Source organism: Mytilus californianus, unplaced genomic scaffold, assembly GCF_021869535.1.
Source record: "Mytilus californianus isolate M0D057914Y unplaced genomic scaffold, xbMytCali1.0.p SCAF_2, whole genome shotgun sequence".
Lineage (NCBI taxonomy): Eukaryota > Metazoa > Mollusca > Bivalvia > Mytilida > Mytilidae > Mytilus > Mytilus californianus.
The window spans coordinates 112,790,552-112,807,324 of NW_026262668.1; the positions used below are offsets into that span (position 1 = coordinate 112,790,552).

The 16,773-nt window shown below is 32.9% G+C and overlaps 1 protein-coding gene across 31 annotated transcripts in view; it reads left to right on the forward strand.

Annotated features, from left to right (window-relative positions):
- LOC127728563 (hemicentin-1-like) overlaps positions 1-16,773 on the forward strand; it is a 147,424-nt gene that overhangs the window by 36,041 nt on the left and 94,610 nt on the right. For all 31 annotated transcript variants that reach the window (XM_052236001.1, XM_052235999.1, XM_052235998.1 and 28 more), the window contains 9 exons: positions 1,357-1,540; positions 4,658-4,749; positions 6,073-6,339; positions 6,722-6,846; positions 7,586-7,730; positions 8,066-8,248; positions 13,727-13,822; positions 14,766-15,038; positions 16,433-16,720. In XM_052236001.1, coding sequence (XP_052091961.1) covers positions 1,357-1,540; positions 4,658-4,749; positions 6,073-6,339; positions 6,722-6,846; positions 7,586-7,730; positions 8,066-8,248; positions 13,727-13,822; positions 14,766-15,038; positions 16,433-16,720 — 1,653 coding nt within the window. The remainder of the gene's footprint in view (positions 1-1,356; positions 1,541-4,657; positions 4,750-6,072; positions 6,340-6,721; positions 6,847-7,585; positions 7,731-8,065; positions 8,249-13,726; positions 13,823-14,765; positions 15,039-16,432; positions 16,721-16,773) is intronic.

A 16,773-nucleotide genomic window follows, 5' to 3' on the forward strand; every position in this document is an offset into this window, starting at 1 on the left:
TCTCCACCCTTGTCGATAACTTTTCTTGTGCATGCACGACTTTAAATACTAAAGGAACTTCTTACTCTATTGTTATTACAATTAGCCCGCTACCTGTACTCGAAAATTCATACGCCTGTCGTAGTCGTACATAAATATATAGTTTAAGGGGAACTGTTAGTGTTAGGTCAATGATTATTGGTATGCAGTTGTAGAATCATAAACACATCTCATTTCCATGGAGAATATTTGGTCCTTACCCCTCAGTCATGGTCTATTGACTTTGAAACTTTTGCTTAGTTTACAAGTTAATGTTTGTGTTTATGTTTGTTTAAAGGGAACGACTTATGAAAAGTCAATGGTTTTTGGTATGCAGTTGTATTAGCATTAATTTGGCACATCTCATTTCCATTGAGATTGTTTAGCCCTCTACCTTCATTCATGGTTCATTGACTTTGAATATCTGCATATTAAACTTACATGTTAAAGTATTACTATTTTAATTTCAACATTTGCATTATCAAAATAACAAATAGGCGAGGCAAATCTCTGTGTTAACAGTTTATTAAATTTATGATGCATATTATTTTATGTTATCACACCATCTTGAACTATGTTACTTTGAAATTCCTAACTTAATTGAAAACTGTATCAACAGCATCATTGCACGTTAAAATGCCACAGGACTAGGAGGTTTGTGCTACACCAAAATATCAGCTTTGATCTATAGTTTGGTCTTTGTTTGGATATCCACGAGCCAGAATTCAACCACCTTAGAATGCCACAGGACTAGGTTTGTGATACACCCAAATATCAGCTTTGATCTATAGTTTGGTCTTTGTTTGGATATCCACGAGCCAGAATTCAACCACCTAAGAATGCCACAGGACTAGGAGGTTTGTGCTACACCCAAATATCAGCTTTGATCTATAGTTTGGATATCCACGAGCCAGAATTCAACCTACTTAGAATGCCACAGGACTAGGAGGTTTGTGCTACACCCAAATATCAGCTTTGATCTATAGTTTGGTCTTTGTTTGGATATCCACAAGCCAGAATTCATCCACCTAAGAATGCCACAGGACTAGGAGGTTTGTGCTACACCCAAATATCAGCTTTGATCTATAGTTTGGATATCCACGAGCCAGAATTCAACCACCTTAGAATGCCACAGGACTAGGAGGTTTGTGCTACACCCAAATATCAGCTTTGATCTATAGTTTGGATATCCACGAGCCAGAATTCAACCTCCTTAGAATGCCACAGTTGTATGAGTTAGGGGTACATATTAACATCAGTTTAATGCCACAGTTGTATGAGTTAGTGGTACATATTAACATCAGTTTTAATCTATGTTGTTTTGGTCTTTATTTTCAGAACCACCACCCAGCATCACTCCACCTCAGAATGCCTCAGTAGTACCAGGAGAGAATGCTATGCTTACTTGTTATGTGTATAGTACTGTGGACTTTAATATATCATGGTACAAAGTTGGCAGAAATTCTAGGATAAAATCCAGTAAAAAGTTTAACATTCTCAACAATGGTTCACTCATAGTCAGGTAATATGATCAAAATTATCATACTTTCATTATTGGAATACTGTCACATGACTGAAAACCAGTTAGGATGTTTTTACAAAAACATATGCTCTCATTCACTCACTATATTGCCCACTTCTGAAAAACTTCTCTTCTTTTCAGTTAATGGTCAGCAATTTGAAATATGTTATTTTTGTCTTGATATCATGTTCCTAGGATAAAATAGGGTTGATTTCTACAAGTGTTGATTTATGTAAAATATTCATGACATCCATGACGATTTCAGGCCAATGAATATAAATATACCACAAACATGTATTATCCAGTGTTAGGTATACTTTTATACTGAAATTTAGGAAATAAAAGAAATTTTGTCTTTTATTTAGAAGGACCTTCCAAATTTAAAAACATACAGCATGTAACAAATCCAAGATGGTAGCCCCATAAACTAGCAGCTAGGAGTAGGTGCTTAGTTTTTAGGTGTCTTTTTTATCAAACTGAACAAGATGTGAAGTTTGTGATATCAATGATATCTATACCTATCCAGTGTTAGGTATACTTTTATTCTGAAATTTGGGAAATAAAAGAAATTTTGTCCTTTATTTAGAAGGACCTTCCAAATTTGAAAAAAACAAACAACATGTAACAAATCCAAGATGGTAGCCCCATAAATGAGCAGTTAGGTGCTTAGTTTTAGGTGTCTTTTTTATCAAACTGAACAAGATGCGAAGTTTGTGATATCAATGTATTACTACATGTAAGGTTGACTTACCTATCTAGTATATTTGTTTGTTGATGGTATTACTACATGTAAGGTTGACATACTTATCTAGTATATATGTTTGTTGATGGTATTACTACATGTAAGGTTGACATACCTATCTAGTATATTTGTTTGCTGGTGGTAATACTACATGTAAGGTTGACATACCTATCTAGTATATTTGTTTGTTGGTGGTAATACTGCATGTAAGGTTGACATACCTATCTAGTATATTAGTTTGTTGATGGTATTACTACATGTAAGGTTGACATACCTATCTAGTATATTTGTTTGTTGGTGGTATTACTACATGTAAGATTGACATACTTATCTAGTATATTTGTTTGTTGATGGTATTACTACATGTAAGGTTGACATACTTATCTAGTATATATGTTTGTTGATGGTATTACTACATGTAAGGTTGACATACCTATCTAGTATATTTGTTTGCTGGTGGTAATACTACATGTAAGGTTGACATACCTATCTAGTATATTTGTTTGTTGGTGGTAATACTACATGTAAGGTTGACATACCTATCTAGTATATTAGTTTGTTGATGGTATTACTACATGTAAGGTTGACATACCTATCTAGTATATTTGTTTGTTGGTGGTATTACTACATGTAAGATTGACATACTTATCTAGTATATTTGTTTGTTGATGGTATTACTACATGTAAGGTTGACATACCTATCTGGTATATTTGTATGTTGGTGGTATTACTACATGTAAGGTTGACATACCTATCTAGTATATTTGTTTGTTGGTGGTACATGTATTACTACATGTCAGGTTGACATACCTATCTGGTATATTAGTTTGTTGATGGTATTACTACATGTAAGGTTAACATACCTATCTAGTATATTTGTTTGTTGATGGTATTACTACATGTAAGGTTGACATACCTATCTAGTATATTTGTTTGTTGATGGTATTACTACATGTAAGGTTAACATACCTATCTGGTATATTCGTTTGTTGATGGTATTACTACATGTAAGTTTGACATACCTATCTAGTATATTTGTTTGTTGGTGGTATTACTACATGTAAGGTTGACATACCTATCTAGTATATTTGTTTGTTGATGGTATTACTACATGTAAGGTTGACATACATGTCTAGTATATTTGTTTGTTGGTGGTATTACTACATGTAAGGTTGACATACCTATCTAGTATATTTGTTTGTTGGTGGTAATACTACATGTAAGGTTGACATACCTATCTAGTATATTTGTTTGTTGGTGGTATTACTACATGTAAGGTTGACATACCTATCTAGTATATTTGTTTGTTGGTGGTAATACTACATGTAAGGTTGACATACCTATCTAGTATATGTGTTTGTTGGTGGTATTACTATATGTAAGGTTGACATACCTATCTAGTATATTTGTTTGTTGGTGGTAATACTACATGTAAGGTTAACATACCTATCTGGTATATTAGTTTGTTGATGGTATTACTACATGTAAGGTTGACATACCTATCTAGTATATTTGTTTGTTGATGGTATTACTACATGTAAGGTTGACATACCTATCTAGTATATTTGTTTGTTAGTGGTATTACTACATGTAAGGTTGACATACCTATCTGGTATATTTGTTTGTTGATGGTATTTACATGTAAGGTTGACATACCTATCTAGTATATTTGTTTGTTGGTGGTATTTACATGTAAGGTTGACATACCTATCTGGTATATTAGTTTGTTGATGGTAGTACTACATGTAAGGTTGACATACCTATCTAGTATATTTGTTTGCTGGTGGTATTACTATATGTAAGGTTGACATACCTATCTGGTATATTAGTTTGTTGATGGTATTTACATGTAAGGTTGACATACCTATCTAGTATATTTGTTTGTTGGTGGTATTTACATGAAAGGTTGACATACCTATCTGGTATATTTGTATGTTGGTGGTATTACTATATGTAAGGTTGACATGCCTATCTGGTATATTTGTTTGCTGGTGGTATTACTATATGTAAGGTTGACATACCTATCTAGTATATTTGTTTGTTGATGGTATTACTACATGTAAGGTTGACATACCTATCTAGTATATTTGTTTGTTAGTGGTATTACTACATGTAAGGTTGACATACCTATCTGGTATATTAGTTTGTTGATGGTATTACTACATGTAAGGTTGACATACCTATCTAGTATATTTGTTTGCTGGTGGTATTACTACATGTCAGGTTGACATACCTATCTAGTATATTTGTTTGTTGGTGGTATTACTACATGTAAGGTTGACATACCTATCTAGTATATTTGTTTGTTGGTGGTATTACTACATGTAAGGTTGACATACCTATCTTGTATATTTGTTTGTTGGTGGTATTTACAGGGATGTTAAGCCAACAGATGATGGAAAATATGTCTGTAGAGTAGGGAATGAAGGTGGATTTACAAAACAGAGTGTCTTCCTTAATGTACAAGGTAGATATATATGTCAAATAGATTGATTATAAGGCTTGTTTTTAATCAAAATATAAACAGGTCAATAATGAACAGTAACCACCATATTAACAGGTAAAAATTGAAGTCATCTAATAAAATATAAACATGTCAGTACATGTAATAAACAAACATCAAAATATGAACAGTCAGTTATGAACAGACATCCAAATATAAACAGTTCAGTAATGTACAGACGCCCCTTTATGAGCATGTCAATAGTAAACAGACATCCATATATAAACATTTCAATAATGAACAGACGTCCCTTTATGAGCATATCAATAGTAAACAGACGTTAAAATATAAACATTTCAGTAACGAACAGATTTCCCTATATGAGCATATATATATATATCAATAGTAAACAGACGTTAAAATATAAACATTTAAAAAATGAACAGACATCCAAATATAAACATTTCAAAAATGAACAGACATCCAAATATAAACAGGTCAATAATAAACAGACATCCAAATATAAACAGGTCAATAATAAACAGACATCCAAATATAAACAGGTCAGTAATAAACAGACATCCAAATATAAACAGGTCAATAATAAACAGATATCCAAATATAAACAGGTCAATAATAAACAGACATCCAAATATAAACAGGTCAATAATAAACAGACATCCAAATATATATATTTCAATTAGGATTAATTGATCGTTGTTTGCTTTTAAAACATTCAATGACAAATATTTCATGCATGTTCAGGATAAGAGGATAAGAACAAATTAACATTAAAAACAATAGGTTGGTCCTGTAATAGGGGTCGTCTGATTAAGGTCACAAAATTTGGTATGCCACTGGAAAATGGGTATATTGAATAGGGACAGAAATTTTGCCTTGTAAAAGGCCACCTACAGACCCCTCAAAGATTTGTTGCAAGGGTTCATAACGTGCAGAGAACATGGCACTCTCTCTACTTGAGGCATCAAATTCAACGTCCCCATACTGACCAGAAGTGGCTTTGCATTCATACATCCAGCATATCAAAAGAGACCATATTTCTATTCATCAGTCAATAATGAACAGCCATCCAAATATAAAACAGGTCAAATGATGAAGACAGCAAGGTATAAACAGATTGAAAATTAACTGACATTAAACAAGTCTACAACTACATAAAATGTACTCTAAAATAGCCTAACAATATAAACTTTTTTAACATTCTATTATACAAGTTTTCTGTCAAAATTTCTTATAAATGTTTGAATGTAGGCAAATATTTTTTTAAACAATCAATATGAATATACCAATGCAGTTATCCATATTAAGTCTTTCTATGTTTTTCAGTACCCCCTGAAGTAACCGTAGATCCAACAGAACAGAATTTCCAAGTTGGTAGAAAAATATCATTCATGTGTGTTGCCAGTGGTAACCCTTCTCCAAGTTACTATTGGTTACGAGATGGTGAACTTTTGATCCCTAACAACAGAATAAATATATCAGGGAATGTATTATCGATTGAGAAATTGGTGAGAGATGATGAGGGTAGCTACCATTGTTTAGCTAGGAATGCGGCTGGAGAAAGTGTGGCCATAGCTCAACTGAATTATATTGGTATAAATAGCAAGCACATAGCACTCCTCAATTCATAGGCATTGAATACCTTTATTTGCCTCCAAGAATCAGAACAAAAGGAGGTTTTATATTAAGATATTTAATTTTTTTTAAAAAGAACATAATTTGTTATGTTTTTAAAAGTGGTTACAATATGATCTTTTAGAAAATAATTTTTAAAAATATTAGTTATGTGGTTTATAAGCTTCATAAGTGAGCAATGAAAATTACACTTTTTTTTTATTTTATTATGTTTTTCACTTTACAGAATAGCTAACTGAATAAATAAAGAGTTGAAAGATAAAAGATAATGAGCCTTTACAGTGATTCCTTAAACCATGTAGGTCTGTTACTAATTTTAACATGGATATGGTTTTTACAGAGAAACCAGAGATTACACTTTATGACAAAGAATTAATTGTATCAGTTGGTGATCCAGCTATCCTAAAGTGTTCATCCAAAGGGATCCCACCACCTTTGATCACCTGGAACAGGGGAGATGTAGAGGTATTTGTTATAGCTTTTGTCCAAGTTCTATTGCAATCCATGAAGGTTTACAAATTTATCATGTCAAAATAATTTAATCTTAGAATGTCTGTTAATGTTTACTGCAAAAACTAAGTCCATTTATCAGTAAAGTACTGAGAAATGAATGAAATATATTTTCAAAATATTGCTTCAGACATTATCTCATAATTCTAATCATAAGAAAAAGCTTCTGCCAAATTTCATGATGGCTAACAAGACCGTCACCACATATAAAGACGAATAGTGATCCATGAAATAAAGATCACTACACAGAAACCACTCAAACTTCTTTATAAGTGACAAGATCAGGTAAGACCAAGTAACCTTTGGAATATATTATAATACTCCCTGCAAACAAAATAGGGGTGTATATGTGAATCATCCAGTTCTCCACCCTTCTGTCTGTCCCCCTTACTGTCCATATGCTTGGTCAGCTAATCTTCTCCTAAACAGCTAGATGGATATTGATGAAACTTTACACAGTTGTAAAACACTCCCTGAAGATGTCCTTAAAGGAATATAGTCCTGGTCTAACTTGGTAAATGGGAGATTATTAAATTTACTTACTTCCATATACTAATGGTATTGCAGGGCAGTGGTATCTTTTTGTGAGTTTTCTCTTGCAGTTATATTTAATCATTACTTTTAGTTCAGATGGACATCATCTTATAAATGCAAAATTTTATTATTTTCATCTGATTCTAGTGATTTATTTCAGATAACAGCTTTGTCCTATGTTAAGTTATCAAAAGAGGGACAGTTGACAATCTTTGGCACACAGGAACAAGATGCTGGCATATATCGCTGTGTAGCTAGTAACAATGCCGGCTCTACATCTATAACAACTCAACTAACTGTAGGATGTAAGTGTCTGTCTGTAACCAGTAATTGTCAGTGATCTATACATGCTCCTTGGAGCCTCTAGTTATGATATCCAAGCTACTAGATGAAGACCCATTGGTGGCTTTGGGCTGTTTTCTGCTCTTTGGTCAGGTTGTTGTCTCTTTGACACATTCCCTGTTTCCATTCTCAATTTTATTACCACCTAGAAAACCTGTTATATAAGGTGTATTTTTTTCAATGTTTTCATTAAAAACACTTGATTTTACTTTAATTCAGCTTAACCATAGAGTAGAAAGCATTAAACAACATGAATAATAAAACTTTTGAATTTGGTCTGTATTTCCTTGTTTCACAGCTGAAGCTAGAATAACAGGACCACCTCTAAACACTGGAGCTGACATAGGAACTAATGCTACATTGACATGTAGAGCCTCTGGAAAACCACGTCCTACCATAACATGGCTGACAAATGGAAAACCTGTCAATGTTTTAGAAGAAAGATTAATACAGCTAGCTGGTGGAGAATTGTTCATACAAGGTAGTACATAATGGAAAGGTAGTTATAACAGGTTAAGCTACAGTTAAAGCAGAAATATTTTATTCATTTACAAAATTTTGAAAATGTTTTTTTTTTACTGGAGTGTATGTATTACTATGTAATTACAGGTTTTGTAGTGTTAGTATTTTATACCCCTGCTCATCGCATTATCAGAGTAGGGACCAGTAAAAGAAAATGCATATAAAACACATGTAAGACCCATAACAGAATATGCCAGTCCAGTATGGGATTCATACTTTAAAACAGAAATTGACAGACTCAAAATGGTCTAGAGATGAGCCACACAGTATATTATGAATAAGCACCATGATCACTCAAGTGTAAGCAAGATGCTCAATGGAGATCTTTGGAACAAAGACGAAAAGTTGCAAGACTTACTATGCTTTTTAAAATAATAATCGATAAAGTTACAATTACAAAGGAAGGTTGTCTGATGTCACCAAAATATCTGTCATAAAAAATGCATGACAGAATATCCAGCATCATCAAGTGATTACTGGAAATATTCTTTCTTCAAACATACCATCAGATATTGGAACACTCTCCCTCCAGGAGTTGTATCAACACTCCAGTCGAGGCTTTCAAAGCCTCGGTGACAAAGCTGAACTAAATTCAAATATTATGAGTGATGGGGATGGGTTCGTATGCAAACCAAAGTCAGGGCAGGATAATCAGTTTGTTGATTGTGGCCATTATCTGGTACTGGTAACAGTAGAAGGATAAACTAATCATGAAGTGTAAAAGTGCCTGAGGTAGATGAGCAGTTCAAACAATGAATATAGGAAATCGATTGATATGTTTGAAAATTAACACATCAGCATACTAAACTGTTCGCTTTTAGTTTATATGTACATGTATTACTTCAACTTTAGAATTCACATAAATGTAAATCTTACTGTGCAATAAAAATGAGTTGGAATTATGTAAGGATAAACATTTCAAGTAAGCAAAAATAAATCAAAAGTTCTAATTTCAAAAGGTAAAGTAAAATTAGGCTTTATTGCACCCTGTTCATTTGCATTTATTAGGCTTTATTGCACCCTGTCCATTAGCATTTATTAAGCTTATTTAAGGGTATAATATTTATGACCCATCTTGTTATAGCAACTCCTCTGAAACCACACAACTGAATTTCATGAAACTTTGTAGATAATAAGGACATACTATGTAGATCTGCATATTGAAAGGAAGTTATGATTCAAATTTTTATGCCCCGCCTACAATAGTAGTAGGGACATTATGTTTTCTGGTCTGTGCATCCGTTCATTCATTTATTCGTTCGTATGTTCATCTGTCCGTCTGTTCATCCATCTGTCCTGTATCAGGTTTAAGTTTTTGGTCAAGGTAGTTTTTGATGAAGTTGAAGGCCAATCAATTTGAAACTTAGTACACATGTTCCCTATAATATGATCTTTCTAGTTTTAATGCCAAATTAGAGTTTTGACCCCAATTTCACGGTCCGCTGAACAAAGAAAATGATAGTGCGAGTGGTGCATCTATGTACTATGGACACATTTTTGTTTCTAGGAGTTATGCCTGTTTGAACTTAGTACTTTGGCCTAAATATACTGCCTTAACAGTTTGTCACCGCAACTCCTCTGAAACCATACAACTGAATTTTATGAAACATGTAGATAATGAGGGCATACTATATTGATGTGCATATCAGCAGGAAATTATGATTCTATTTTTATGCCCCTGCCGTAGCGGTGGGGGCATTAAGTTTTACCCTTGTCCGTCCGTCCGTACGTCCCAAATTTGGTTTCCATTCTCTAACTTGAGTTTGCCTCAACCAAATGTTATGAAACTTATACACAATGCTTATAACCACAAAGCACAAATCAAGTGAGAATTTTGGTGGCGTCACTTTAACTGTTCTAGAGTTATGCTCCTTTATAAATGGAAAAATTGCAAAATTTTTAGTTTCTTCTAAATATCAAGTAATTTTTGTCGAGCCTGCGACTTTTGTTGCAGAAAGCTCGACATAGGGATAGTGATCCGGCGGTGGCCGCGGCGTTAGCTAACTTCATAAAAGCTTTATATTTTAGAAGGTGGAAGACCTGGATGCTTCATACTTTGTATATGGATGCCTCATGTTACGAAGTTTCCGTCAGTCACATGTCCAATGTCCTTGACCTCATTTTCATGGTTCAGTGACTACTTGAAAAAAAAGTTCAGATTTTTTGGAATGTTAAATTCTCTCTTATTATAAGTAATAGGATAACTATATTTGGTATGTGCGTACCTTGCAAGGTCCTCATGTCTGTCAAACAGTTTTCACTTGACCTCAACCTCATTTCATGGATCAGTGAACAAGGTTAAGTTTTGTGGTCAAGTCCATATCTGAGATACTATAAGCAATAGGTCTACTATATTTGGTGTATGTAATGATAGTAAGGTGTACATGTCCAACTGGCAGGTGTCATCTGACCTTGACCTCATTTTCATGGTTCAGTGGTCATAGTTTAGTTTTTGTGTTTTGGTCTGTTTTTCTAATACTGTATGCAATAGGTCAACTGTATTTGGTGTATGGAAATATTTTACGATGTTCATGTCAGTCTGGCAAGTTTTATTTGACCTTGACCTCATTTTTACGGTTCATTGCTCAATGTTAAGTTTTTGTGTTGTGGTCTGTTTTTCTAATACTGTATGCAGTAGGTCAACTATATTTGGTGTATGGAAATATTTTACGATGTACATGTCAGTCATGACATGTTTTATTTGACCTTGACTTCATTTTCAAGGTGCATTGGTAAATGTTAAGTTTTTGTGTTTTGGTCTGTTTTCCTAATACTGTATGCAGTAGGTCAACTATATTTGGTGTATGGAAATATTTAATGATGTACATGTCAGTCTGGCAGGTTTTATTTGACCTTGACCTTATTTTCATTGTTCATTGCTTATGTTAAGTTTTTGTGTTTTGGTCTGTTTTTCTTACACTTTAAGCAATAGGTTAACTATATTTGGTGTATGGAATGATTGTAAGGTGTATATGTCTGTTTGGCAGGTATCATCTGACCTTCACCTCATTTTCATGGTTGATTGGTCAATGTTCAGTTTTCCTGGTTAACTTTTTTTCTTAGATACCTTAAGCAATAGGTCAACTATATTTGGAATGATTTTAATGTGTACATGTCTGTCTGGCAGGGTTCAAATGACCTTGACTTTATTTTCAGGGTTCATTGGTCAATATAGAATTTCCATGGTTTGGTCTGTTTCTTTTATACTATAAGCAATAGGTCATCTATATTCTGTGTATGGAGGGATTGTATTAAAGGTGTACATGTATTTCCGGCTTGGTTTATCTGACCTTGGCCTCATTTTCTTGGATCATAAATGTTAATGTGATACTTGTAGTAAAACTTTATATGTAGGACTATCAACATAAAATCAATGGTCAGTATAGTAGGCGAGACATTTCAGCGTGTGCACTCTTGTTGAAATTGGAGTTATCTTCCTTTGTCCATGATTATAGTTGAATCAACTACAATCAATGCTTTATACAATGCAATGTTTAATTTTGACTTCCACTGATAAAACACAGATCAAGTTGAATTTGGGAAGTGTCACTTTAACCATTATTTAGTTATGCCCCTTTATAAATTGAAAGATTGCTAAATTTTTAGTTTCCATTCTGTAACTTAAGTTTGCCTCAACCAAATGTTATGAAACTTATACACAATGCTTATCACTACATGATACAGATTGAGTACAAAATTTGGTTGCGACACTTTTACCATTCTTGAGTTATGTCACATTACAATGTATAAACATAAAAATTTCTGAATTTTTCGTTTCCATTCTCTAACTTTAGTTTGTCTCAACCAAATGTTATAAAACTTATACACAACCATTCTAGAGTTATGTGTGTTTACAAATAGAAAAATTGCTGAATTTTGAGTTTCTGTTCTCTACTTAAGTGAGCCTCAACCAAATGTTATGAGACTTACACACAATGCTTATTACCACAAAACTCAGATCAAGTTCAAATTTTTTGTCTATGAGTTATGCCCCTTTGAAGTTAGAATTTTGGCCTAAATATACTACTGCATCAGTTTGTCGTAAAAAATCGTCTGAAACCACAGAACAGAATTTCATGAAACTTTGTAGTAAATGAGGACATAATATTTAGATGTGTATATCCACAAGTCGGGAGTGTGGTCACAAAGGTTCCTTATTTCTTATTGTTGTCATTTGTAAGGTGTAATGCATTTTCATGGCTTTCACCTGATTCTTATATAACAATAGATGTTTTTGATAATTCCGGCATATTTCTTTGCAAATTTTCATTAACTCTGCATCACATTAATAAAATTTGGCATTAAGAGTGGTATTTATAATAATGAGTTATAGAGTGAAATGCGTTTTCAAAAGTTTCCTTAATTTCTGATGTGACATCAAGCAATCATCAGTCATTCAATCTTTATATATTTTAGACAATTGCCATTGTTCAGTAATTTCATTTATTGAAGTTTAAAGATGTGTAACTTTATTAATTAGATTTATGTTATTTAAGAAATAATTCATGCAAGCCTTAGATTTGTTTGAAATTTTCACATGGCCTGGGCCATTATATTTGAATTATATCTAGAGCGTTACCAAGGGATAAAATTAACGAATAAAACGGCCCAGGCCATGTGAAAATGATAAAAAATCTATGGCTTGCATGAATTATTTCGATTCTAATAGGACAAATACGGTAACTTGAAAAACTGAAGAGAAGGTAAGATTGTCATGTGTATGGCTGTTCTATTTCACCCCTGTAAGATAAAAGCTACAAATTTCAAATAAATCTAAGGCTTGCATGAATAATTTCTTAAATAACCACTAGAAAAAATGTGTCCAATCCTTGTTATTCTTAACCCAAACATTTTTTTCGTTGGCTACTATTTACTGTCAAATCCGCAGTTGACATCTTGTAACTAAGGAGTGAGGTGCCATGTTGAAATCCATGAATGTGTGAATAATGCAATAGAATAGAAAATGAAACAACACCTACCTCAAAACTCCATTTTAATGCGATATTATCCAATTTTAGAGCATACATGTAAAAGAATAATCTTCAGCTAAAAGAGATTTCATTCCTATGACGTCATGTTTTGACATGACGTTAATGCGCCAAGATCATTCATGAAATTCCGCGGAATTTTATTTTATTTTGATTTTATACATTTTTCAAGATCTGATGCATTAATTCTGTTTGTTATGCATTAGAATAGGAATAACGGTTCTGTAGTTTCTTTTTCAATTTGAATTTGAACACAACGAAATCCACATAATGTTTGCAAATAGGTTACGATACATGTGGATTAACATGGGAGGTAAATAGTAACAGCCATTATAAAACGTACATCTCTGAGTATGCACTAAGTATATATTGATGATTTTATCACGCTGTTGTTTACAAAGCGAAAGAAGCACATCATATTAGAATATTGTTTATATATATTTGTACAGGAGTCGTACCAGAAGATGAAGGACGATACACTTGTGTTGTCAAAAATATGTTTGGAACAAGAGATCATACTGCATACCTTACTGTTACTGGAATAAGTAAGTAGGAGGACCTGATGATTTGCCTAATATAACAGTACAGTTGCCTATAATTGCTTTCATCCACTTCATTTGACCTTTGATTGATAGTTGTCTCATTGGCAATCATACCACATCTACTTATTTTTATATTACTGGAGAATGTTTTGTACTCATGTAAAACAGGACTATCCTCACCATATTTTGTGCCAGTAACAATTCAGGTTATCTGGACTATGTGCTGTTCATTGGTGTTCAATTTAGTGCATTATCTTTTTCCAAAGAATTCAGATGGTGGTTGATGTCAGACTCTTTATTATTTTTGTGTTTTCTGTTATCCTTCTTACATGTTACCCACTGGAATATGTCAGGACTCAGTAGGGCCTTTACCTTGAAGGAAATGTTTCCTCTGTGGAATCTAACTTATTTTCATGGATACTTTTTTTGTGTGAGCCCTTTCTAGCTGTATTCTTTTGTATATAGCTTCATGGGAGCATGTTTACCTATATGATGTGTGTTCTCATTCATCATTTAACAACTTCATTGTACTGAATACTTAAGTTATAGGTATATCATAAGTGATCAATAGCTCATAGTTTTACTTGTTTCCATGGCTCATGTAAGACTTGATTACTTACCATGTGGTTTGATAGTACTGAATTAAGTAAATTTCAGCACTGGCTTACAGCTATTATTTGCTTGTTTTAAAACTACAGTTTTTGCTGAAATGATTTTTCAAAATTTTTCCTTTTTTTTTTCCTTTTTTTTTATATAAATGTTCCCTTTTTTCCTCAGGGAAATTTTATTTTTATATAAAATGAAAAATGAGGATTTGGAATCAAATTGTGTAAGCTTTTAGATTTGGGTTATTTAATTTTGAATAGAAAGTTCGAAATATTACTTGAAGGGAAGATAGGTTCATTTAGAAACATGTTTATGTGTATACTTTGTGTATTTCATTCAGTGAGACCTGTGATTGCATACACTGTTCCATACATTGATGTGATCAAAGGAAAAAATGTAACCTTGGACTGTGTTCTGGTACAAGGAAACCCAAAACCAACTGTTCATTGGTTGGCCAGAGGTGAAGAGGTTAACACCAACAACCATTTTGTGATAGAATCAGCCAGCAAAGTTCTGATAACAAACATACAGGAAGAACATGAAGGAGACTATACTTGTTTAGCTACTAATGTTGCTGGTAATTCCACATCAGTTGTGTCCATTAATGTGCAAGGTGGGTAATATAATGTCTTCAACCAGTTCATATTTTTTATGTGGTATACATGTAGTTGAGCTAAAGATATTCAATATGAATAAAAGGATACTGTGATTTGATTATTATTTTGGAGTACATGGGATAATTTCCTGGTATTTTATGGGTAAAGGATAACCATAAATTTCCACATGATATATGTGTTCTATAAGTTTGTGTGAAGAATTTGTTAAAATGAGGAAATCGAGCAACCACAAAAATTGGTACCAGCTGTATATTGGGTATAAGTCATGGTGACAGAAACATAACAACACAAAAAGACACTGAAGACATTTAGATGTCAACATATGGTACAAATATATACAGGTGTCTATACAGTAAAACAAGCTGTAAATTGCCAAAGTGAAGCATGATCTAAGTTGTTAAATTGTAGGATTTAAGTGGGAATAAATGGAAAAAGTGAAAATTACAAGCTGAAAAAAGAAATGAATGAGGCAATGGTGACTTTAATGAGAGGAATAACCATATTGGTTATGAGGTCAATAAGGCAATATTAAGGTCACAGTCATTGAAAATATGTTAAATTAAAACAGAGAAGGTGACTAATAATCTTCCTATGGATTAGACCCATGCCTAGGTATATGGTCACATGTTATGAAGGAAAAATCTAGATTATTTTAGGTCAAAATCAAGTGATTCTTAAAATAAACTGAAATTTGTGCAGAAAGGGGGTGTTTGGGTTATTACTCTAGAACCTGTGATTAACCACAATATCACTTGGGTAAAGGGGAGGAAGACAGTTAGCAGTTACCTCCTATAGAGAAGTTAGGGTGTAGATATTTGATCTTTCTCCCTATGCTTCTTATATAAAAAAATTTAAAGGTTTAATTTATTTTTTCAATGTACCTTTTTTAAGAGTTAAAATTAATTTTACAATGTACCTTTTTAAGGGTTTTAATTAATTTTACAATGTATCTTTTTCAAGGGTTAAGATTAATTTTACAATATACCTTTTTTTTTTATTTATCTCTTCAATTTTGATTAATGTTGTTCACATTTCTAAAGAATGGAGTAATATTACATCAATCTTCTGAGCTAATCCTTTATATGAATATCTTTTATGACTTCAGTGCCTCCAAAGTTAAACACTGCATCAATGTTCTGAGCTAATCCTTTATATGAATATCTTTTATGACTTCAGTGCCTCCAAAGTTAAACACTACATCAATGTTCTAAGCTAATCCTTTATATGAATATCTTTTATGACTTCAGTGCCTCCAAAGTTAAACACTACATCAATGTTCTGAGCTAATCCTTTATATGAATATCTTTTTATGACTTCAGTGCCTCCAAAGTTAAACACTACATCAATGTTCTGAGCTAATCCTTTATATGAATATCTTTTATGACTTCAGTGCCTCCAAAGTTAAACACTGCAAGTCCAGAAAATCAGCAAACAAATTTTACAGTAGACCTTGGTTCTGGAGTTGTACTCCCTTGTGAAGTAGAAGGAGACCCTCTTCCTGATATCGTTTGGTTCAAAGATGAAATTCCAATCTCTATGACAGACCTGCACTTCTTCATCACTCAGGATGGAAGTTTAGAAATATTTAGCTCTGACACAACAGATACTGGACAATACAGATGTCAAGCCTCTAATGTTGTAGGGAATATAGATAAAACTGTATCACTCTTTGTTAGAGGTAATTACAGTTCAACATTCATAGATTTTTACAGTAAATAATTTTTAAGAATT